This window comes from Dendrobates tinctorius, unplaced genomic scaffold (genome assembly GCF_039654945.1).
Source record: "Dendrobates tinctorius isolate UK_male_01 unplaced genomic scaffold, ASM3965494v1 ptg000203l, whole genome shotgun sequence".
NCBI lineage: Eukaryota > Metazoa > Chordata > Amphibia > Anura > Dendrobatidae > Dendrobates > Dendrobates tinctorius.
In genome coordinates this window covers 17936893-17964588 of record NW_027361870.1, presented here as the reverse complement: position 1 = coordinate 17964588, position 27696 = coordinate 17936893, and the positions used below count along the sequence as shown (strand labels likewise).

The 27696-nt window shown below is 41.0% G+C and overlaps 1 protein-coding gene across 5 annotated transcripts in view; it reads right to left on the bottom strand.

The window, feature by feature from the left end:
- The window catches only part of PAK5 (p21 (RAC1) activated kinase 5), a 276113-nt gene that overhangs the window by 200244 nt on the left and 48173 nt on the right, over positions 1–27696 (bottom strand). For 2 of the 5 annotated variants that reach the window (XM_073553843.1, XM_073553845.1), the window contains exon 1: positions 3659–3891. The exons of 1 other annotated variant lie outside the window; for it this stretch is intronic. In XM_073553843.1, the coding sequence (XP_073409944.1) occupies positions 3659–3782 (124 nt within the window). In that variant the 5' untranslated portion in view covers positions 3783–3891. Of the gene's footprint in view, positions 1–3658; positions 3892–27696 lie in introns of those variants that run through there. 2 more of the 5 variants (XM_073553848.1, XM_073553846.1) reach the window with 2 other exon arrangements.

The following is a 27696-nucleotide window of genomic DNA, read 5'->3' as shown; positions in this document are numbered from 1 at the left end:
AGAATCAGTCCGCTTCATCTGCACAGGTAGTAAGAGCTCTAATCTTGTGTCTTATAAGCTGTTTTGGAAAAATTAGGGACTGCGTATCACAAGGGGGCAACAGGGCATGAGGCCTGAGAGGCAGTGGTGTACACAGCCAGCCGGGGATCCCAGACAAAAAGGTTCTGAATTGGAGCAACCCAAGGTCCCCCGGGGCCATTAGACAGCCCCCATTGTGCAAACCAATGGGATATCTCACCACTTAAATGCCAGGTAGCAATTCACCACAGCGTATAACGGGTTAATGTGCTGTGATCAGACCTACCTCTAATCACAGTAGTTATTGGCAAGTGTCTGCTATGTAAAATCGCTGGCACCCACTGGGCTTGGAGTAGGCTCAGTGCATGAGCTGGCACCACACAAATAGTCATGACTTGTCCCAAAATCCGCCTTCTATGTGTGGGACAAGTGGCAAGAAACCAGACGGGTGGTGGAGTGATTCGGCACCGGGGTTCCCTCCCCCACAGCACATAACACAGCCTGCCGCCATTGGGGGAATGCTGCTGCTAAAGGGGATTTGGGTGCCAACAAGTATAATAGAGTGTGGCCAGGGCTCTGTATTGGGCAACAACCAACATGCATCCCCCATTACAAGGATGGTCATCCAGCTTTCCTTGAGCCCTGAACAGTAATCCTGCCGAGCAATATATCAAGATTTTGCTGTGTGAACAGGCAGATTGTATGTGCTGCCTAACAACCCACGCTGCACCTACAACCGTCTCCAGATTAATTATCACCCAGGATTCCTACACACAGGTACAACGAAGAAACCGATGAAAGCTTTACCTGGCCGATGCCCAGGATGCGAGCGCACAGGTTACACAGTAACATAATTATATTAGGCAAGAGATAGTGACGGGTACATAGCAATGAACGGGAAATGCATCACCCGCAGGTTAGTAACTGCAGTCACAGTGTAACTCGGGGTGCAACTGTACGGCCAGATGGCTTGTGCCCCGGGTGCCAGGTGGGAGTTTGTAGGGATTGTGCCCCGGGTGCCAGATGGGAGTTTGTAGGGATTGTACCCCGGGTGCCAGGTGGGAGTTTGTAGGGCTTGTGCCCCAGGTGCAAGGTGGGAGTTTGTAGGGATTGTGCCCCGGGTACTGTGTGGGAGTTTGTAGGGATTGTGCCCCTGGTACTGTGTGGGAGTTTGTAGGGATTGTGCCCCGGGTGCCAGGTGGGAGTTTGTAGGGATTGTACCCCGGGTGCCAGGTGGGAGTTTGTAGGGATTGTGCCCCGGATGCCAGGTGGGAGTTTGTAGGGCTTGTGCCCCGGGTGCCAGGTGGGAGTTTGTAGGGATTGTGCCCCGGGTGCCAGGTGGGAATTTGTAGGGCTTGTGCCCCGGGTGCCAGGTGGGAGTTTGTAGGGATTGTGCCCCGGGTGCCAGGTGGGAGTTTGTAGGGCTTGTGCCCCGGGTGCCAGGTGGGAGTTTGTAGGGATTGTGCCCCGGGTGCCAGGTGGGAGTTTGTAGGGCTTGTGCCCCTGGTACTGTGTGGGAGTTTGTAGGGATTGTGCCCTGGGTGCCAGGTGGGAGTTTGTAGGGCTTGTGCCCCGGGTGCCAGGTGGGAGTTTGTAGGGATTGTGCCCCGGGTGCCAGGTGGGAGTTTGTAGGGCTTGTGCCCCGGGTACTGTGTGGGAGTTTGTAGGGCTTGTGCCCCGAGTACTGTGTGGGAGTTTGTAGGGCTTGTGCCCCGGGTGCCAGGTGGGAGTTTGTACGGCTTATGCCCCGGGTGCCAGGTGGGAGTTTGTACGGCTTGTGCCCTGGGTGCCAGGTGGGAGTTTGTAGGGCTTGTGCCCCGGGTACTGTGTGGGAGTTTGTAGGGCTTGTGCCCCGGGTACTGTGTGGGAGTTTGTAGGGATTGTGCCCCTGGTACTGTGTGGAAGTTTGTAGGGCTTGTGCCCCGGGTGCCAGGTGGGAGTTTGTACGGCTTATGCCCCGGGTGCCAGGTGGGAGTTTGTACGGCTTGTGCCCTGGGCGCCAGGTGGGAGTTTGTAGGGATTGTGCCCCGGGTACTGTGTGGGAGTTTGTAGGGCATGTGCCCCGGGTGCCAGGTGGGAGTTTGTAGGGATTGTGCCCCGGGTACTGTGTGGGAGTTTGTAGGGCTTATGCCCCGGGTGCCAGGTGGGAGTTTGTACGGCTTGTGCCCTGGGTGCCAGGTGGGAGATTGTATGTAGGGCTTGTGCCCCGGGTACTGTGTGGGAGTTTGTAGGGCATGTGCCCCGGGTGCCAGGTGGGAGTTTGTAGGGATTGTGCCCCGGGTACTGTGTGGGAGTTTGTAGGGCTTGTGCCCCGGGTGCCAGGTGGGAGTTTGTAGGGATTGTGCCCCGGGTACTGTGTGGGAGTTTGTAGGGATTGTGCCCCGGGTGCCAGGTGGGAGTTTGTAGGGCTTGTGCCCCGGGTGCCAGGTGGGAGTTTGTAGGGCTTGTGCCCCCGGTACTGTGTGGGAGTTTGTAGGGCTTGTGCCCCCGGTGCCAGGTGGGAGTTTGTAGGGATTGTGCCCCGGGTACTGTGTGGGAGTTTGTAGGGATTGTGCCCCGGGTGCCAGGTGGGAGTTTGTAGGGCTTGTGCCCCGGGTGCCAGGTGGGAGTTTGTAGGGATTGTGCCCCGGGTACTGTGTGGGAGTTTGTAGGGCTTGTGCCCCCGGTGCCAGGTGGGAGTTTGTAGGGATTGTGCCCCGGGTACTGTGTGGGAGTTTGTAGGGATTGTGCCGCGGGTGCCAGGGGTTACCAACAAATTGCTGTATAATCTTGTGAAGGGTATTTGGATTAGGCCAGGCAGGGTATGAGCGTGGCCAGGCCAGGCAGGGTATGAGCGTGGCCAGGCCAGGCAGGGTATGAGCGTGGCCAGGCCAGGCAGGGTATGAGCGTGGCCAGGCCAGGCAGGGTATGAGCGTGGCCAGGCCAGGCAGGGTATGAGCGTGGCCAGGCCAGTGAGTCATAATTATGACTAATAATAAAGTAACACACACATAGGAGAAAATCACCAGAGGAGCTGATACCAACCACTACATGACATATCATTGTACACGGATAGATGATAAGTATGTCTCCTATACTTAGCACCTAACAGTAAAGGATACCATCAGAGGCAGAGCAAATGCCAGGACGCTACTCATGCCCCAGATATGACAATATTCATGGAAACCATCAGCAAGTAGGTGACAGTGATCAGCAGGACTGACCTCCCCATCCATCACACATCTGACACAAGTCCCACAGACATGCAGACCACAAGGCCTGGGAATGACATGGGGCACAAGGTGACTGCATCTGGCACCATCAGTCGCAGAGGTCACATCTGTGCCAGGAGGAGACTATGGGGGAAAGTGACGGCTGTGACTCCAGGACTCCACATAACTACAAAGTCCTACATGACGCGGGGTGAGGACAAGATGGCCATATGTGGCCACACTGCGGGGAGAGCGGCTCCGGGCCGGGGATGCAGCCGAGCCCCGCACACCCCAGCACCGGAGAGCTCTGCCGGGAGGACAGGACGCCGCCACACAACCTTATTACACTGCACAGGGAGGAGAAGAACAAAAGGCGGCGGCGGAGCAGCGCGGGCTGCAGGGGGAGGACGCGGCGCTGCCGCTGGTGCTGATGCTGACAGGACACCTACCCGCTGCCGTCATGAAATCCGTGGCATCCCGCCTGCTCACTCGGCTCTCAGCGCCATCTTCCCGCTGATCCCCGGGGTCCGGGCATGTGCCGGCCCAGGCTGCTCGCTCCCGACCCACGGCCATCCCACAACGGGGAGAAGAGAGAGAGCACGGCGGAGAGGAGCGCGTCCCCGACCTCCAGAACGCGGCTGGGCAGAACCGGGAGGCGGGCGCTGCTGAGCACCGACACCGCGACCCCCGGCCTGCACTGCCTGCTGATACAGGGCATGATCTGTCACCCACTCTGATATGTCATATATACTGATACATGTAATAATACCACACTGATATATCATATATGCTGATATGTGTAATAATACCACACTGATATATCATATATGCTGATATGTGTAATAATACCACACTGATATATCATATATATTGATATGTGTAATAATACCACACTGATATATCATATATACTGATACGTGTAATAATACCACACTGATATGTCATATATACTGATACGTGTAATAATACAACTCTGATATATCATATATACTGATACGTGTAATAATACCACACTGATATATCATATATACTGATATGTGTAATAATACCACACTGATATATCATATATACTGATATGTGTAATAATACCACACTGATATGTCATATATACTGATACATGTAATAATACCACTCTGATATATCATATATACTGATATGTGTAATAATACCACACTGATATATCATATATACTGATATGTGTAATAATACCACACTGATATGTCATATATACTGATACATGTAATAATACCACTCTGATATATCATATATACTGATACGTGTAATAATACCACACTGATATATCATATATACTGATATGTGTAATAATACCACACTGATATATCATATATACTGATATCTGTAATAATACCACACTGATATATCATATATACTGATATGTGTAATAATACCACACTGATATATCATATATACTGATACGTGTAATAATACCACACTGATATATCATATATACTGATACGTGTAATAATACCACTCTGATATATCATATATACTGATACGTGTAATAATACCACACTGATATATCATATATACTGATATGTGTAATAATACCACACTGATATATCATATATACTGATACGTGTAATAATACCACACTGATATATCATATATACTGATACGTGTAATAATACCACACTGATATATCATATATACTGATACGTGTAATAATACCACACTGATATATCATATATACTGATACGTGTAATAATACCACACTGATATATCATATATACTGATACGTGTAATAATACCACACTGATATATCATATATACTGATACGTGTAATAATACCACACTGATATATCATATATACTGATATGTGTAATAATACCACACTGATATATCATATATACTGATACGTGTAATAATACCACACTGATATATCATATATACTGATATGTGTAATAATACCACACTGATATATCATATATACTGATACGTGTAATAATACCACACTGATATATATACTGATACATGTAATAATACCACACTGATATATCATATATACTGATACATGTAATAATACCACACTGATATATCATATATACTGATATGTGTAATAATACCACACTGATATATCATATATACTGATACGTGTAATAATACCACACTGATATATCATATATACTGATACGTGTAATAATACCACACTGATATATATACTGATACATGTAATAATACCACACTGATATATCATATATACTGATACATGTAATAATACCACACTGATATATCATATATGCTGATACATGTAATAATACCACACTGATATATCATATATACTGATACGTGTAATAATACCACACTGATATATATACTGATACATGTAATAATACCACACTGATATATCATATATACTGATATGTGTAATAATACCACACTGATATATATACTGATACATGTAATAATACCACACTGATATATCATATATACTGATACATGTAATAATACCACACTGATATATCATATATACTGATACGTGTAATAATACCACACTGATATATATACTGATATGTGTAATAATACCACACTGATATATATACTGATACATGTAATAATACCACACTGATATATCATATATACTGATACGTGTAATAATACCACACTGATATATCATATATACTGATACATGTAATAATACCACACTGATATATCATATATACTGATATGTGTAATAATACCACACTGATATATCATATATACTGATACGTGTAATAATACCACACTGATATATCATATATACTGATACGTGTAGTAATACCACACTGATATATATACTGATACATGTAATAATACCACACTGATATATCATATATACTGATACATGTAATAATACCACACTGATATATCATATATGCTGCTGATACATGTAATAATACCACACTGATATATCATATATACTGATACGTGTAATAATACCACACTGATATATATACTGATACATGTAATAATACCACACTGATATATCATATATACTGATATGTGTAATAATACCACACTGATATATATACTGATACATGTAATAATACCACACTGATATATCATATATACTGATATGTGTAATAATACCACACTGATATATATACTGATACATGTAATAATACCACACTGATATATCATATATACTGATACGTGTAATAATACCACACTGATATATATACTGATATGTGTAATAATACCACACTGATATATCATATATACTGATACGTGTAATAATACCACACTGATATATCATATATACTGATACATGTAATAATACCACACTGATATATCATATATACTGATATGTGTAATAATACCACACTGATATATCATATATACTGATACGTGTAATAATACCACACTGATATATCATATATACTGATACGTGTAATAATACCACACTGATATATATACTGATACATGTAATAATACCACACTGATATATCATATATACTGATACATGTAATAATACCACACTGATATATCATATATGCTGATACATGTAATAATACCACACTGATATATCATATATACTGATACGTGTAATAATACCACACTGATATATCATATATACTGATACGTGTAATAATACCACACTGATATATCATATATACTGATACGTGTAATAATACCACACTGATATATATACTGATACATGTAATAATACCACACTGATATATCATATATACTGATACATGTAATAATACCACACTGATATATCATATATGCTGATACATGTAATAATACCACACTGATATATCATATATACTGATATGTGTAATAATACCACACTGATATATCATATATACTGATACGTGTAATAATACCACACTGATATATCATATATACTGATACGTGTAATAATACCACTCTGATATATCATATATACTGATACGTGTAATAATACCACACTGATATATCATATATACTGATATGTGTAATAATACCACACTGATATATCATATATACTGATACGTGTAATAATACCACACTGATATATCATATATACTGATACGTGTAATAATACCACACTGATATATATACTGATGCATGTAATAATACCACACTGATATATCATATATACTGATACATGTAATAATACCACACTGATATATCATATATGCTGATACATGTAATAATACCACACTGATATATCATATATACTGATACGTGTAATAATACCACACTGATATACACTCACTGGCCACTTTATTAGGTACACCTGTCCAACTGTGTGTTAAGACTTAATTTCTAATCAGCCAATCACATGGCGGCAACTCAGTGCATTTAGGCATGTAGACATGGTCAAGACAATCTCCTGCAGTTCAAACCGAGCATCAGTATGGGGAAGAAAGGTGATTTGAGTGCCTTTGAACGTGGCATGATTGTTGGTGCCAGAAGGGCTGGTCTGAGTATTTCAGAAACTGCTGATCTACTGGGATTTTCACGCACAACCATCTCTAGGGTTTACAGAGAATGGTCCGAAAAAGAAAAAAAATCCAGTGAGCGGCAGTTCTGTGGCCGGAAATGCCTTGTTGATGCCAGAGGTCAGAGAAGAATGGGCAGACTGGTTCGAGCTGAAAGAAAGGCAACAGTGACTCAAATTGCCACCCGTTACAACCAAGGTAGGCAGAAGAGCATCTCTGAACGCACAGTGCGTCGAACTTTGAGGCAGATGGGCTACAGCAGCAGAAGACCACACTGGGTACCACTCCTCTCAGCTAAGAACAGGCATCTGATGGCTACTTTCAGCAGGATAATGCGCCATGTCATAAAGCTCGAATCATCTCAGATTGGTTTCTTGAACATGACAATGAGTTCACTGTACTCAAATGGCCTCCTCAGTCACCAGATCTCAATCCAATAGAGCATCTTTGGGATGTGGTGGAACGGGAGATTCGCATCAGGGATGTGCAGCCGACAAATCTGCGCCAACTGTGTGATGCCATCATGTCAATATGGTCCAAAATCTCTGAGGAATGCTTCCAGCACCTTGTTGAATCTCTGCCACGAAGAATTGAGGCAGTTCTGAAGGCAAAAGGGGGTCCAACCCGTTACTAGCATGGTGTACCTAATAAAGTGGCCAGTGAGTGTATATACTGATACATGTAATAATACCACACTGATATATCATATATACTGATATGTGTAATAATACCACACTGATATATATACTGATACATGTAATAATACCACACTGATATATCATATATACTGATACATGTAATAATACCACACTGATATGTCATATATACTGATACATGTAATAACACCACACTGATATATCATATATACTGATATATGTAATAATACCACACTGATATATCATATATACTGATACGTGTAATAATACCACACTGATATATATACTGATACATGTAATAAAACCACACTGATATGTCATATATACTGATACATGTAATAATACCACACTGATATGTCATACATACTGATACATGTAATAATACCACACTGATATATCATATATACTGATATATGTAATAATACCACACTGATATATCATATATACTGATACGTGTAATAACACCACACTGATATATCATATATACTGATACATGCAATAATAGCACACTGATATATCATATATACTGATACATGTAATAATACCACACTGATATGTCATATATACTGATACGTTTAATAACACCACACTGATCATAGAATCGCAGAGTTGGAAGGGACCTCCTGGGCCATCTGGTCCAACCCCCTGCTCAAAGCAGGATTCGCTAAATCATCCCAGTCAGGTGTCTGTCCAGCCTCTGTTTGAAGACATCCATTGAAGGAGAACTCACCACTTCTCGTGGCAGCCTGTTCCACTCATTGATCACTCTAACTGTCGAAAAGTTTTTTCTAATATCTAATCTGTGTCTCCTCCCATTCAGTTTCATCCCATTGCTTCTAGTCTTTCCTTGTGCAAATGAGAATAAAGATGATCCTTCTACAATGTGACAGCCCTTGAGATATTTGTAGACAGCTATTAAGTCTCCTCTCAGTCTTCTCTTTTGCAAACTAAACAATCCCAAATCCTGCAACCTTTCCTCATAAGACAGGGTTTGCAGACCGGTCACCATTCTGGTTGCTCTTTTCTGAACTTGCTCCAGTTTGTTGATGTCTTTTTTAAAATGTGGTGCCCAAAACTGGACACAATATTCCAGATGAGGTCTGACCAAAGAGGAGTAGAGGGAAATAATGACTTCACGTGATCTACACTGTATGCTTCTGTTAATACATCCTAGAATTGCATTTGCCTTTTTTGCTGCTGCATCACACTGTTGACTCATATTCAGTCTGTGATCTATTAGTATACCCGTCTTTTTCACATGTGCTGTTGCTTAGCCCTATTCCTCCCATTCTGTATATGCTTTTTTCATTTTTATTGCCCAGATGTAGTACTTTGCATTTTTCCCTGTTAAAAACCATTGTGTTAGTTGCTGCCCACTTCTCCAGTTTATTTATATCTTTTTGAATCCTCTCTCTCTCTCTTCTCTAGTATTAGCTATCCCTCCTAGCTTTGTGTCATCAGCAAATTTAATCAGTTTACACTCAATTCCTTCATCTAAATCATTGATAAAGATGTTGAACAATACAGGGCCCAGGACAGAGCCCTGTGGTACCCCCACTTGAGACATTCTTCCAGCTGGATGTGCAGCCATTTACGACCACTCTTTGGGTCCCATCACTAAGCCAGTTATGAATCCACCTAACAGTTGCCTTGTCCATTCCATACTTAGTCATTTTTTCAATAAGGATTGTATGAGATATTTTGTCAAATGCTTTGCTGAAGTCAAGATATACTATATCTACAGCATTTCCTTGATCCACCCAATCAGTGATTCCGTCATAGAAGGAAATTAAGTTAGTCTGACATGACTTATTAGTTACAAACCCATGCTGACTCTGTTTAATCACTTCATTCTTATCCAGGTACTGACATACATGTTGTTTAATAATTTGCTCAAAGATCTTTCCTGGTATAGAAGTCAGACTCACCGGCCTATAGTTGCCTGGGTCCACCTTCTTCCCCTTTCTGAAGATAGGAACAACATTTGCTCTTCTCCAGTCTTCTGGGACTTCTCCTGTTCTCCAAGAATTTTCAAAGATTATGGAGAGGGGTTCAAAAATTTCTTCTGCTATCTCCTTCAGTACTCTGGGGTGTAATTCATCTGGACCTGGAGACTTGAATTAATTTAGGTTAGCTAAGTGTTTCCTCACTATATTTCTGTTTATAGATATCCTGGATTCTTCTATTCCCTTAATAGGACAGTGAAGAACAGTTGATGTTACATTTCCTTTCTGAGAGAAAACAGATGCAAAATAGGAATTTAAAAGTTCTGCCTTCTCAACATCCTGTCTTACCATTTCATCATTTTCATCCTGTAAAAAGCCTATAGCCTCTTTGACTTTTCTTTTACTTTTGACATATCCCCAAAATCCTTTATTATTGCTTTTGACATCTCTTGCAAGCCTCAATTCATTGTCAGCTTTAGCTAATCTGATTTGTGCCCTGCAGGTTCTGCAGACATCATTATATTCTTCTTTAGATATGCCTCCCACTTTCCATTTTATAAACATTTTTTTCTTCCTTTTTAGCATGTGCTTAAGTTCTGTGTTCATCCATCCTGGCTTCCTTAAATGCTTCCTATTCTTCCCTCTTTTCGGAATTGTTAACAATTGTGCTTTGAGAATTTCATTTTTCAAGATTTCCCATCCTTCCTGGACATTTTTGTCTTTAAGGATATCCAGCCATTGGATCCCTCCAATTCTCTTTCTGAGTCCCTGAAAATCTGCCTTTCTGAAATCTAACCTTGACGTCTGAGTCTTCACAGGTCTTCCTCCTCTAGTTATCCAAAATTCTAAAATAGCATGGTCGCTACCTCCTAGGGTCCCAGCCACTTTTACCTCCTCAACCATTTCCTCCCTGTTTATAAGGATTAGATCCAAGGTAGCAGTTCCCCTTGTTTTCTCCCCTACCTTTTGGAAGATAAAGTTGTCAGCAAGAGAGGATAAGAATTTCCTTGACCTGTTAGTTTTGCCTGAGAGAGATTCCCAACAAATGTCTGGATAGTTGAAATCTCCCATGACAACTATGTCATATTTTTTGGAGAACTTGGCCATTTGATGCATAAAGAGTTCATCCATATCTTCAACTTGCACAGGCGGCCTGTAGTAAATGCCTACAATGGTGTCCTTTCCATTGTTCTGTCCTTGTATTCTTACCCAAACCGTTTCCACAGAACTCCCAGTCTCTGAAGCTTCAATCTCTGTGCAGATATACGCGTTTCTAACATACAATGCGACACCTCCTCCTCGTTTATCAAGTCTGTTTCTTGCAAATAAGTTGTATCCTTCCAGTCTTGTATTCCAATCATGTGTATTGTCCCACCAAGTTTCAGTGATTCCAATGACATCATATTTCTTTTCCTGTGTTAGTAGTTCAAATTCTCCTTGTTTGTTGCCCATGCTTTGTGCATTAGTATAGAAACATTTTAGTTTGTGATTGGTTTCTCTTTCTCCAATATTTGTATTAATTAGATTATTTTGTCTTTGTTCTTCCTTTCCACTTCTAATAGCAGAGTTCTCAATAGCATTTGTCAGGTGTATGTCTTTTTCTGTTCTTTTGCTTCCCTTCCCATGTTGTTCTAGTTTAAAGCTCTCCTTACAAGTGTAGCAAGGCGACTTCCAAATACATGTTTTCCAGTCTTCGTAAGGTGCACCCTATCTCTAGCAAGTAGTCCATCGTAAAGGTAATTCAATCCGTGATCCAGAAATCCAAATCGTTGCTGACGGCACCAACGACGTAGCCAGTTGTTCACCTGCATATGATATATATGATATATCATATATACTGATATATGTAATAATACCACACTGCTATATCATATATACTGATACATGCAATAATACCACACTGATATATCATATATACTGATACGAGTAATAATACCACACTGATATATCATATATACTGATATAGACCACACTGATATATCATACATACTGATATATGTAATAATACCACACTGATATATATATATATATACTGATATATAAAACCTACAAAAGACAAAATGAAAAAAAACCCTGCTATAATTAAATAAGTAAAAAGCAAAAGTGCATTTAAATCATACATAGTTCTTAGTAATACTGTATTTGATCAAACATAGCATAAAAGCCGTCCCACCATCGACAAGGTGACTCTGTGGTCGGGGCGTCCTACACTGTCTAGTATTAATAACCTTATCATGTGTCAAAGTTGACGTCTGTGTGAATAAGGGCAGACAAGGACCGGGTCCCAACTTTGACAAATGATAAGGTTATTAATACTAGAAAGTGTCATATATACTGATATATGTAATAATACCACACTGATATATCATATATACTGATATATGTAATAATACCACACTGATATATATACAGTATATATATATATATACTGATATATGTAATAATACCACACTGATATATCACATATACTGATACATGTAATAATACCACACTAATATATCATATATACTGATATATGTAATAATACCACACTGATATATCATATATACTGATATATGTAATAATACCACACTGATATATCATACATACCGATATATGTAATAATACCACACTGATATATCATATATACTGATATATGTAATAATACCACTCTGATATATACTGTATATATGTACTAGCTGAAGAGCCCGGCGCTGCCCGGGCATAGTAACTAACTGTGGTTAGATATAGCAGATTAAAATTATCCTCCATCCCATAGTCCCGTTTGAATATACCCATCATACATATCCACGATCCCATAGGCCCGTGCCCATATACCCATCATACATATCCTTCATCCCATAGTGGAGTGCCCATAAACCCATCACACATCCTCCATCCCATAGTCCCATGCCCATATACCCATCACACATCCTCCATCCCATAGTCCCGTGCCAATATACCCATCATACATATCCACGATCCCATAGGCTCGTGCCCATATACCCTTCATACATATCCTCCATCCCATAGTCGAGTGCCCATATACCCATCACACATCCTCCATCCCATAGTCCCATGCCCATATACCCATCACACATTCTCCATCCCATATTCTCATGCCCATATACCCATCATATTCACCATCCCATAGTCGAGTGCCCATATACCCATCACACATCCTTCATCTCATAGTCCCATGCCCATATACCCATCATACATATCCTCCATCCCATAGTCCCGTGCCCATATACCCATCATACCTATCCGCCATCCCATAGTCCCGTGCCCATATACCCGTCATACATATCCTCCATCCCTTAGTCCAGTGCCCATATACCCATCACACATCCTCCATCCCATAGTCAACCATTATGCCATCATAGTGAGCGGCGGGGCTTGCAACCTATGATGACATCAGCATCGCCATGGCAACCATTATGACATCATAATGAGGGGCGGGGCTTGATACACACACACTTTTTCCCCATTATGTAGATAGGGTGAAAATTGTTTGGTGAATTGGAACGCGCGGGGTTAAAATTTCACCTCACAACATAGCCTAGGATGCTCTCGGGGTCCAGACGTGTGACTGTGCCAAATTTTGTGGCTGTAGCTGCGACAGTGCGGATGCCAATCCTGGACATACACACACACACACATATACATACATACATACATACATACATACACACACTTGAGCTTTATATATTAGATATATATACTGATATATGTAAAATTATCACACTGATATATCATATACTGATATATGTAATAATACCACACTGATATATATACTGATATATGTAATAATACCACACTGATATATCATATATACTGATATGTTATAATACCACGCTGATATATCATATATACTATATATGTAATAACACCACACTGATATATCATATATACTTTACTGATATATGTAATAATACCACACTGATATATATATATATATATATATATATATAATATATATATTGTGGTACAGTAAAGGTAGTTTTACTGGATGGGAGATACAGGACCTGCGATGATGTCAGGGTCACGTGATCAGCCCGTGTGATGTCTATCTCACTGGTGGGAGGGGTTGGGCCCTATGTAATGGAGGTTGGTAATTGCCACAATGTGTGTGTGTTTCTGGAAGCTACAGGAACTTGTGTGGACTCAGCCTGAAACTTGTATATAGGATCCCCATGCTGCAGGACTATAGCAGTAAGACTCGGAAGTACCCCGGGAATGGCACCTGGCGGATGCCGCAGGACCTGGCAGCCGCTCAGTTAAGCCCGTCCTGTGCAAGGGGTGAGTCTGGGACCAGTGGTTCTCCAAGCTGGAGTATGTGTATGGTTTTTCCTTTTGTTCTGTTAACCGGCTGGTTACTAAGTGATATTAAAACCACTGAAACTGGACTTTATGCCTGTGTGTTGCCTCGTTACTGCCGCCCTGCCATTACCTACCAGAGCGAATCCCTACAATTGGTGGACTGAATGCGGGCAGAAGCAGTGAGGCCAGGCTGTTTTTCTTTTTTTATTTGTACCCCAGCCTATGTCCTGGGTGAAACGAGTGGCAGAGACCCTGGCTGGGAATTTTCCAGAAATGGAGGCCACGGTAAAAACACTCATAGAGGCCATGCGACAGCAGCAGCAGGCTATGCAGCAGCAGGCTACACAGCCGCAGCAGGCTATGCAGCAGCAACAGGAGGCCATGCGGCAGCAGCAACAGGAGGCCATGCGACAGCAGGCTATGCAGCAGCAGGCTATGCAGCAGCAGCAGGAAACCAATCAGCTGTTGATACAGCATATCACGACAGTGCAGACAAAAGGAGCTGACCGGGGAATCCATGAGGTCCGGAAAGGGGTTCGTATAGCGATTCCCAAGATGGAGAAATCGGACGATGTGGAGGCGTACCTGGAGATGTTCGAAGGAGTCGCTGAGAGAGAGAAGCTACCCCGGGACCATTGGGTGGATATCCTCGCTCCGTTTCTGACCCCAGGACCTTTGAAAGCGTATCAGGACCTACCCACAGAGCAAAGGGCGGACTACATGGTCGTCAAGGGTGAGATACTGGCACGTCTTGGGGTAAATGTGTTAGTGCGGGCCCAGCGGGTACACCAGTGGGAGTTTACCCCCTCCAAGCCGGCCCGGTCCCAGTATTACGACCTGTTGCACCTGTTACAAAAGTGGTTGCAGCCTGAGGTGTTGTCCCCCACGGCCATGCTGGACCGCATAGTGACTGATAAATTTTGGAGGGCTTTGCCCCACTCCCTCCAGACATGGGTCGGACAGGCATCCCCTACTAATGCCATGCAGATGATAGACCTCATAGAAAGGTATGGGGCTACCAAAGAGCTACAGGGAGGGACCCCCTGGAAGGTAACAGGAAGGTTCCCTAAGTCCCCACCCCTGATTCAGCGAGCGGAGCCCAGGAAGGCCGCTCAGGACTTATCTGGGGAAGTAAGGAGCCCCATAATCTGCTGGCTGTGCCAGGAACCAGGTCATCGGAGAGCTGATTGCCCCCACCTGACTGAGCCCGTGGACACAAATTTTGGGTACCGCCAGTCCCACTATGCCGAACCGATGTGTGCAATGGGTACCCCGAAAGGTCCCAATATGGAACATTTATGTCGCGTTGAAGTGGAGGGTACCCCGGCGGTGGCCCTATTGGACTCAGGGAGTCTTGTAACCCTGGTACGAGCCAGCTGGATACACACCAGCGAGTATACGGGTTGGAAAATTGGGGTGTTGTGTATACATGGAGACTTAAAAGACTATGCCACCGCACTAGTGGTAATCAGCACGCCAGTAGGGAGGCGGTGCCACGAGGTGGGGGTGGTGACTAATTTACATTATGAAGTGATAATTGGAAGAGACTTTCCGTTGTTTTCTGTGCTGTGGCCGTCTGTTGTCCCACCCACTGAGCAACTGCCGGCACCAGAGGCAACCAGGTTACATTCTCCAGAAGTGGGGCATGAACCTGGTGGCCCGGAGGAAGAAGTGCTGGCTGTAGGAATAACCTTCCCTTCGGTGGAGGAGGGGGAGAATTCTCCCAGGGAAGTATTGGCTGGAGAGGTGGAAGACTTGCTGCCGGGACCTGAGTTGTCAGACTTGAATGTATCAGGTGACAATTTTAGTACAGCGCAACTCCGAGACCATACTTTAGCCCGGCCAGAGAAAATGTACTGTTTGTCAATGGGGAACCCCAACAACCTGGGGCAGATACGGTGTTTCCACGCTTTGAGCTGAGCCAGGATTTGTACTGAGTGGAGAAAATACTGGGGGAAATGGTAGAAGAGTTACTGGTACCTCGGACGTATCGAAGGCTGGTAATGGATATAGCGCATGCGCATGTACTTGGGGGGCATTTGTGCCAAAAGAAAACCCTCGTCCGAATTCTGCAGCGATTTTACTGGCCAGGGGTCCATGAAGAAGTTAAACGGTACTGTAGCTCCTGTCCAGTGTGCCAGGTAACCAGTCCCCAGCCTCACTTTCGGAGCCCTTTGGTGCCTTTGCCAATTATAGAGGTGCCTTTCGAGAGAGTGGCTATGGACCTGGTGGGGCCTCTCAATAAGTAAGCAAGGGGACACCAACACATTCTTGTAGTTCTAGATTATGCTACCCGATATCCTGAGGCCATTCCTCTGCGCCACACATCAGCTAAGCTTATAGCAAAGGAACTCATGGGTATGTTCTCACGGGTGGGAATTCCGCAGGAGATTTTAACAGACCAAGGAACCCCCTTTATGTCAAAAATTATGAAGGAACTCTGCCGGTTGTTAAATGTTAAACAGTTGCGCACATCGGTCTATCATCCCCAAACAGATGGTCTGGTAGAAAGGTTCAATAAGACGCTGAAGAGCAGGTTAAAAAAGGCAGTTTCCTAAGATGGGAAGGACTGGGATCTCTTATTACCATATTTGTTGTTTGCAGTACGGGAGGTGCCTCAGGCATCTACGGGTTTCTCGCCCTTTGAACTGTTGTACGGCAGACATCCACGGGGCTTACTCGATATAGCCAAAGAGGCCTGGGAGACCCAACCTACCCCCCACAAAAGTGTGATAGAACATGTTGCAAAAATGCAAGAGGGAATGGAGACAGTCCTACCCCTGGTCCGGGAACATATGGAGGCAGCACAACAGTCACAGAGTCGGGTCTATAACCAGGCGGCTCGGGTAAGAACCTTTAGTCCTGTTGATCGGGTGTTGGTGCTTGTGCCTACCGTAGATAGCAAATTTCTCGCAAGGTGGCAGGGACCCTACAAGATCATGGAGAAGGTGGGGCCAGTAGACTACAAGGTACACCAGCTAGGACGGAGAAAGCAAGAACAGGTTTACCATATTAATTTGCTTAAACCCTGGAAAGATAGAGAGCACCTTGGTGGGGATAGTCCGCTGCCAGCATATCAGATGGAAAAGGCTCCGTTACATCGGGGCGAGGCAGGAGAAGCCCAACCCACGGTCAAAATTGCAGATACTTTGTCTCCTAGACAGGTTCAGGAGGTCCGGGAGTTCATGAGCCGAAATACAGATTTTTTTGGAGCTCCCTGGACGCACCTCCCTAATCCAACATGACATTGTCACAGAGCCACAGGCCAAGGTCCGACTAAAGCCTTATCGGGTGCCTGAGGCCCGGCGACAAGCCATCTCGGAAGAGGTAAAAGCTATGCTACAGTTAGGGGTCATAGAATAGTCTCAAAGTGAGTGGGCCAGCCCAATAGTCCTAATACCCAAGCTTGATGGGTCTCTAAGATTCTGTAATGATTTTAGAAAACTCTATGACATTTCAAAGTTTGACGCCTACTCCATGCCCCGGGTTGACGAGTTGATAGAGCGCTTTGGGCAAGCATGGTATTTTACAACTCTGGACCTCACAAAAGGTTATTGGCAGGTACCCCTAACAGAGGCGGCGAAGGAACAAACGGCTTTTGTAACCCCTGAGGGGCTGTTCCAGTATAAGGTGTTACCCTTTGGGTTGCATGGCACTCCAGCAACGTTCCAGCAGTTAATGGATATTGTGCTCCGTCCCCATCGCTGCTATGCCTCAGCCTATCTAGACGATATCATTGTGTACAGCACCGACTAGGAAAGCCACTTAGCAAAAGTACAGGCAGTGACAGACTCTTTGCGACAAGCAGGGCTAACTGCCAACCCAAAGAAGTGTTCCATAGGGTTGGAAGAAGCTCGGTACTTGGGTTATGTCATTGGGAGAGGAGTTCTCAAGCCCCAAGTAAACAAAGTAGAGGCAATCCAGAACTGGCCCCATCCCCTCACAGCAAAACAGGTAAAAGCCTTTTTAGGTTTGGTGGGATATTATAGGCGGTTCATTCCCAACTTTGCAACCCTGTCCGCGCCTTTAACAGATTGCTTAAAAGGGAAAAAATTTGTGATGGTCGACTGGAATGATCAGTTAGAGGAGGCCTTTACAAACTTAAAATGGGCACTGTGTGGTACACCAGTCCTGATCACTCCAAATTTCAAAAAAGAGTTTGTTGTACAGACTGATGCCTATGAGATAGGGCTCGGTGCCGTGCTGTCTCAGGAAGTTAACAGGGAAGAGCATCCCGTTAGTTTCCTAAGCTGGAAGCTTACCCCAGCTGAAACCCGATACAGTATTATGGAGAGAGCGTGCCTGGCCATCAAGTGGGCACTGGAGTCATTGCGCTACTATTTGCTGGGGAGAACATTTCGGTTGGTGACAGATCATTCCCCTCTTACATGGATGAGTCAAGCTAAGGAGCGGAATGCCTGAGTCACCAGGTGGTTCCTGTCCCTGCAAAAATTTTTTAAGTTTTCAGTGGAACATCGCGTAGGCAGACTACAGGGGAATGCAGATGCCCTGTCCAGAGTTCACTGTATGTCATGTGTCCACCCCCTTAGGGTTGAACATAGGGGGGAGGTATGTGGTACAGTAAAGGGAGTTTTACTGGTTGGGAGATATGTTTCTCCCAGCAGATTAATGTTTGGCCGGGTTTTTCCCTAGAGACAGGACCTGCGATGATGTCAGGGTCACGTGATCAGCCCATGTGATGTCTATCTCACTGGTGGGAGGGGTTGGACCCTATGTAATGGAGTTTGGTAATTGCCACAATGTGTGTGTGTGTGTTTCTGGAAGCTACAGGAACTTGGCTGGACTCAGCCTGAAACTTGTCTACAGGACCCCCATGCTGCAGGACTATAGCAGCAAGACTCGGAAGAACCCCGGGAATGGCACCTGGCGGATTCCGCAGGACCTGGCAGCCGCTCAGTTAAGCCTGTCCTGTGCAAGGGGTGAGTCTGGGACCAGTGGTTCTCCAAGCTGGAGTATGTGTATGGTTTTTCCTTATGTTCTGTTAACCGGCTGGTTACTAAGTGACATTAAAACCACTGAAACTGGACTTTATGCCTGTGTGTTGCCTCGTTACTGCCGCCCTGCAATTACCTACCAGAGCAAATCCCTACAATATATATATATATATACTGATATATGTAAAAATACCACACTGATATATCATATATACTGAAATATGTAATAATACCACACTGATAAATATGTACACTGATATATGTAATAATATCACACTGATATATCATATGCACTGATATATGTAATAATACCACACTGATATATCATATATACTGATATATGTAATAATACCACACTGATATATCACATATACTGATACATGTATTAATGCCACACTGATATATCATATGTACTGATATACGTAATAATACCACATTGATATATATATATATATACTGATATATGTAATAAATACCACACTGATATATATATTGATACATGTAATAATACCACACTGATATATCATATATACTGATATACACCACACTGATATATCATATACCGTATTTTTCGCTTTGTAAGACCCACTTCTTTCCCCTTGGGGGGGAATGGAGGTGCGTCTTACAAAGCGGACATGCCTTACTGGGTGTAGGCCGCAGGGGTGTCTGGTGGTGCTGTGGGTGTCTCCGGGTGCCCAGCGGTGTCTCTGCCGACATTAAACCACTGAAACTGGACTTTATGCCTGTGTGTTGCCTCGTTACTGCCGCCCTGCCATTACCTACCAGAGCAAATCCCTACAATATATATATATATACACTCACTGGCCACTTTATTAGGTACACCTGTCCAACTGTGTGTTAAGACTTAATTTCTAATCAGCCAATCACATGGCGGCAACTCAGTGCATTTAGGCATGTAGACATGGTCAAGACAATCTCCTGCAGTTCAAACCGAGCATCAGTATGGGGAAGAAAGGTGATTTGAGTGCCTTTGAACGTGGCATGATTGTTGGTGCCAGAAGGGCTGGTCTGAGAATTTCAGAAACTGCTGATCTACTGGGATTTTCACGCACAACCATCTCTAGGGTTTACAGAGAATGGTCCGAAAAAGAAAAAAAATCCAGTGAGCGGCAGTTCTGTGGCCGGAAATGCCATGTTGATGCCAGAGGTCAGAGGAGAATGGGCAGACTGGTTCGAGCTGATAGAAAGGCAACAGTGAGTCAAATTGCCACCCGTTACAACCAAGGTAGGCAGAAGAGCATCTCTGAACGCACAGTGCGTCGAACTTTGAGGCAGATGGGCTACAGCAGCAGAAGACCACACTGGGTACCACTCCTCTCAGCTAAGAACAGGAAACTGAGGCTACAATTTGCACAAGCTCATCGAAATTGGACAGTAGAAGATTGGAAAAACGTTGCCTGGTCTGATGAGTCTCGATTTCTGCTGCGACATTCGGATGGTAGGGTCAGAATTTGGCGTAAACAACATGAAAGCATGGATCCATCCTGCCTTGTATCAACGGTTCAGGCTGGTGGTGGTGGTGTCATGGTGTGGGGAATTTTTTCTGGGCACTCTTTGGGCCCCTTGGTACCAATTGAGCATCGTTGCAACGCCACAGCCTACCTGAGTATTGTTGCTGACCATGTCCATCCCTTTATGACCACAATGTACCCAACATCTGATGGCTACTTTCAGCAGGATAATGCGCCATGTCATAAAGCTCGAATCATCTCAGATTGGTTTCTTGAACATGACAATGAGTTTACTGTACTCAAATGGCCTCCTCAGTCACCAGATCTCAATCCAATAGAGCATCTTTGGGATGTGGTGGAACGGGAGATTCGCATCAGGGATGTGCAGCCGACAAATCTGCGCCAACTGTGTGATGCCATCATGTCAATATGGTCCAAAATCTCTGAGGAATGCTTCCAGCACCTTGTTGAATCTCTGCCACGAAGAATTGAGGCAGTTCTGAAGGCAAAAGGGGGTCCAACCCCTTACTAGCATGGTGTACCTAATAAAGTGGCCAGTGAGTGTATATATACTGATATATGTAAAAATACCACACTGATATATCATATATACTGAAATATGTAATAATACCACACTGATAAATATATACACTGATATATGTAAAAATACCACACTGATATATCATATATACTGATATATGTAATAATACCACACTGATATATCATATATACTGATATATGTAATAACACCACACTGATATATCATATATACTGATGTATGTAATAATACCACACTGATATATATATACTGATATATGCAATACCACACTGATATATCATATATACTGATATATGTAATAATACCACACTGATAGATTCTATATATTGATATATGTAATAATACCACACTGATATATCATATATACTGATAAATGTAATAATACCACACTGATATATCATATATACTGATATATGTAATAATACCACACTGATATATCACATATACTGATATATGTAATAACACCACACTGATATATCATATATACTGATATATGTAATAATACCACACTGATATATATATACTGATATATGCAATAATACCACACTGATATATCATATATACTGATATATGTAATAATACCACACTGATATATGTAATAACACCACACTGATATATCATATATACTGATATAATAATAATAAATTTTATTTCTATAGCGCTGACATATTCCGCAGCACTTTACATTTCAGAGGGGACTTGTACAGACAATATACATTACAGCATAACAATAATCACATAGATCATAACAGATGCCAAGAGGAATGAGGGCCCTGCTCGCAAGCTTACAATCTATGAGGAAAAAAGGGGAGACACGAAAGGTGGGCGGTAACAGTTGCCCTGATTGTATGGACCAGCCATAATGTTAAGTGTGTAACAGTACGGATGCAGAGGGCTAATGGATGCATAAAGCATGTAGGAACATGATGCGGGGAACCTGGTTATGGTAATACTTTTGGCTGTGCCACACAGGGATAGATTAGGTTAATATGTTGAGGCGATAGGCCAGTCTGAATAAATGCGTTTTCAGGGCACGCTTAAAATTGTGGGGTTTGGGGACTAATCGTATTGACCTGGGAAGTGCATTCCAAAGAATTGGCGCAGCACGTGTATAGTCTTGAATACGGGAGTGGGAGGTTCTGATTATTGAGGATGCTAACCTCAGGTCATCAGCAGAACGGAGGACGCGGGTAGGATGGTATACTGAAACAAGGGACGAGATTTAGGGTGGTGCTGAGCCATGGAGAGCTTTGTGGGTGAGGGTAATAAGTTTGTACTGGATTCTGGAGTGGATGGGTAGCCAGCGTAATGACTGGCACAAGGTAGAGGCATCGGTGTAACGATTGGCGAGGAATATGATCCTGGCAGTTGCATTCAAGACAGATTGGAGTGGGGAGAGTTTGGTAAGAGGGAGACCGATTAGAAGGGAGTTACAATAGTCGAGACGAGAATGAATAAGATAAACAGTAAGAGTTTTTGCAGTGTGTTGCCTCGTTACTGCCGCCCTGCCATTACCTACCAGAGCAAATCCCTACTATATATATATATATATATACTGATATATGTAATAATACCACACTGATATATCATATATACTGATATATGTAATAATACCACACCGATATATCATATATACTGATATATGTAATAATACCACACTGATATATCAAATATACTGATATATGTAATATTACCACACTGATATATCATATAAACTGATATATGTAATAATACCACACTGATATATCATATATACTGATATATGTAGTAATACCTCACTGATATATATATACACTGATATTTGTAATAATATCACACTGATATATCATATATACTGATATATGTAATAATACCACTCTGATATATCATAAATACTGATATATGTAATAATACCACACTGATATATCATATATACTGATATATGTATTAATACCACACTGATATATCATATATACTGATACATGTAATAATACCACTCTGATATATCATATATACTGATATATGTAATAATACCACACTGATATATATACTGATATATGTAATAATACCACATTGATATATAGTTACTGATATATGTAATAAATACCACACTGATATATCATATATACTGATTATGTAATAATACCACACTGATATATTATATATACTGTTATATATGTAATAATACCAAACTGAGATATATATATATACTGATATATGTAAAAATACCACACTGACATATATACTGATACATGTAATAACACCACACTGATATATCATATATACTGATATATGATATATCAGTGTGGTATTTATTACATATATCAGTGTATATGATATATTAGTGTGTAATTTTTTACATATATCAGTATATATGATATATCAGTGTGGTATTATTACATATATCAGTATATATGATATATACTGATATATATGTAATAATACCACACTGATATATCATATATACTGATATATATGTAATAATACCACACTGATATATGACATATCAGTGTGGTATTTATTACATATATCATTGTGGTATTATTACATATATATCAGTATATATGATATATCAGTGTGGTATTATTACATATATATCAGTATATATCATATATACTGATATATGTAATAATACCACACTGGTATATATATATATATATATATATATATATATATATATATACACTGATATATGTAAAAATTACACACTGATAAATCATATATACTGATATTTGTAATAATCCCACACTGATATATCATATATACTAATATATGTAATAATACCTAACTGATATATCATAAATACTGATATACTGTATGTAATAATACCACACTGATAAATATACTGATATATGATATATACTGATATATGTAATAATACCACACTGATATATGATATATACTGATATATGTAATAATACCACACTGATATATCATATATACTGATATATGTAATAATACCACACTGATATATCATATATACTGATATATGTAATAATACCACACTGATATATCACATATACTGATAAATGTAATAATACCACACTGATATATAGTTACTGATATATGTAATAAATACCACACTGATATATCATATATACTGATTATGTAATAATACCACACTGATATATTATATATACTGTTATATATGTAATAATACCAAACTGAGATATATATATATACTGATATATGTAAAAATACCACACTGACATATATACTGATACATGTAATAACACCACACTGATATATCATATATACTGATATATGATATATCAGTGTGGTACTTATTACATATATCAGTGTATATGATATATTAGTGTGTAATTTTTTACATATATCAGTATATATGATATATCAGTGTGGTATTATTACATATATCAGTATATATGATATATACTGATATATATGTAATATTACCACACTGATATATCATATATACTGATATATATGTAATAATACCACACTGATATATGACATATCAGTGTGGTATTTATTACATATATCATTGTGGTATTATTACATATATATCAGTATATATGATATATCAGTGTGGTATTATTACATATATATCAGTATATATCATATATACTGATATATGTAATAATACCACACTGGTATATATATATATATATATATATATATATATATACACTGATATATGTAAAAATTACACACTGATAAATCATATATACTGATATTTGTAATAATCCCACACTGATATATCATATATACTAATATATGTAATAATACCTAACTGATATATCATAAATACTGATATACTGTATGTAATAATACCACACTGATAAATATACTGATATATGATATATACTGATATATGTAATAATACCACACTGATATATGATATATACTGATATATGTAATAATACCACACTGATATATCATATATACTGATATATGTAATAATACCACACTGATATATCATATATACTGATATATGTAATAATACCACACTGATATATCACATATACTGATAAATGTAATAATACCACACTGATATATCATATATACTGACATATGTAATAAAACCACACTGATATATCATATATACTGATATGTGTAATAAATATCACTCTGATATATCATATATACTGATAATAAATAACACACTGATATGTCATATATACGGATATATGTAATAATACCACACTGATATATATACTTATATATGTAATAATACCACACTGATATATCATATATACTGATACAGTTGTGGCCAAAAGTATTGACACCCCTGCAATTCTGTCAGATAATACTCAGTTTCTTCCTGAAAATGATTGCAATCACAAATTCTTTGGTATTATTATCTTCATTTAATTTGTCTTAAATGAAAAAACAGAAAAGAGAATGAAGCAAAAAGCAAAACATTGATAATTTCACACAAAACTCCAAAAATGGGCCAGACAAAAGTATTGGCACCCTCAGCCTAATACTTGGTTGCACAACCTTTAGCCAAAATAACTGCGAACAACCGCTTCCGGTAACCATCAATGAGTTTCTTACAATGCTCTGCTGGAATTTTAGACCATTCTTCTTGGCAAACAGCTCCAGCTCCCTGATATTTGAAGGGTGCCTTCTCCAAACTGCCATTTTTAGATCTCTCCACAGGTGTTCTATGGGATTCAGGTCTGGACTCATTTCTGGCCACCTTAGAAGTCTCCAGTGCCTTCTCTCAAACCATTTTCTAGTGCTTTTTGAAGTGTGTTTTGGGTCATTGTCCTGCTGGAAGACCCATGACCTCTGAGGGAGACCCAGCTTTCTCACACTGGACCCTACATTATGCTGCAAAATTTGTTGGGTAGTCTTCAGACTTCATAAAGCCATGCACACGGTCAAGCAGTCCAATGCCAGAGGCAGCAAAGCAACCCCAAAACATCAGGGAACCTCCGCCATGTTTGACTGTAGGTACCGTGTTTTTTTCTTTGAATGCCTCTTTTTTCTCCTGTAACCTCTATGTTGATGCCTTTGCCCAAAAAGCTCTACTTTTGTCTCATCTGACCAGAGAACATTCTTCCAAAATGTTTTAGGCTTTTTCATGTAAGTTTTGGCAAACTCCAGCCTGGCTTTTTTATGTCTCGGGGTAAGAAGTGGGGTCTTCCAGTGTCTCCTACCATACAGTCCCTTTTTATTCAGACGCCGACGGATAGTACGGGTTGACACTGTTGTACCCTCGGACTGCAGGGCAGCTTGAACTTGTTTGGATGTTAGTTGAGGTTCTTTATCCAACATCCGCACAATCTTGCGTTTTAATATCTTGTCAATTTTTCTTTTCTGTCCACATCTAGGGAGGTTAGCCACAGTGCCATGGGCTTTAAACTTCTTGATGACACTGCGCACGGTAGACACAGGAACATTCAGGTCTTTGGAGATGGACTTGTAGCCTTGAGATTGCTAATGCTTCCTCACAATTTGGTTTCTCAAGTCCTCAGACAGTTCTTTGGTCTTCTTTCTTTTCTCCATGCTCAATGTGGTGCACACAAGGACACAGGACAGATGTTAAGTTAACTTTAATCCATGTCAACTGGCTGCAAGTGTGATTTAGTTATTGCCAACACCTGTTAGGTGCCACAGGTAAGTTACAGGTGCTGTTAATTACACAAACTAGAGAAGAACACATGATTTTTGGAACAGTGCCAATAGTTTTGTCCACCCTCTTTTTTATGTTTGGCGTGGAATTATATCCAATTTGGCTTTAGGACAATTCTTTTTGTGTTTTTTCATTTAAGACAAATTAAATGAAGATAATAATAACAAAGAATTTGTGTTTGCAATAATTTTCAGGAAGAAACTGAGTATTATCTGACAAAATGTCAGGGGTGTCAATACTTTTGGCCACAACTGTATATGTCATAATACCACACTGATATATCATATATACTGATATATGTAATAATACCTCACTGATATATCATATATACTGATATATGTAATAATACCACACTGATATATCATATTATTATTATTATTATTAATATCTATAATATAACGCTGTAAGCGTCACTCTGTCCGAAGCCTTTATAGACTGCTCCAGACAGAATGAGGCAGCCAGCGGTGAGGAGTGTGTATGGTGCCGGAGATGGCGGTACCGTACACACTGCATACCGCAATCTCCGACGCCATACTTACATACTTATCTGACCGGGAGGAGTATTGCCACGGCGCTTTTCTTCGGC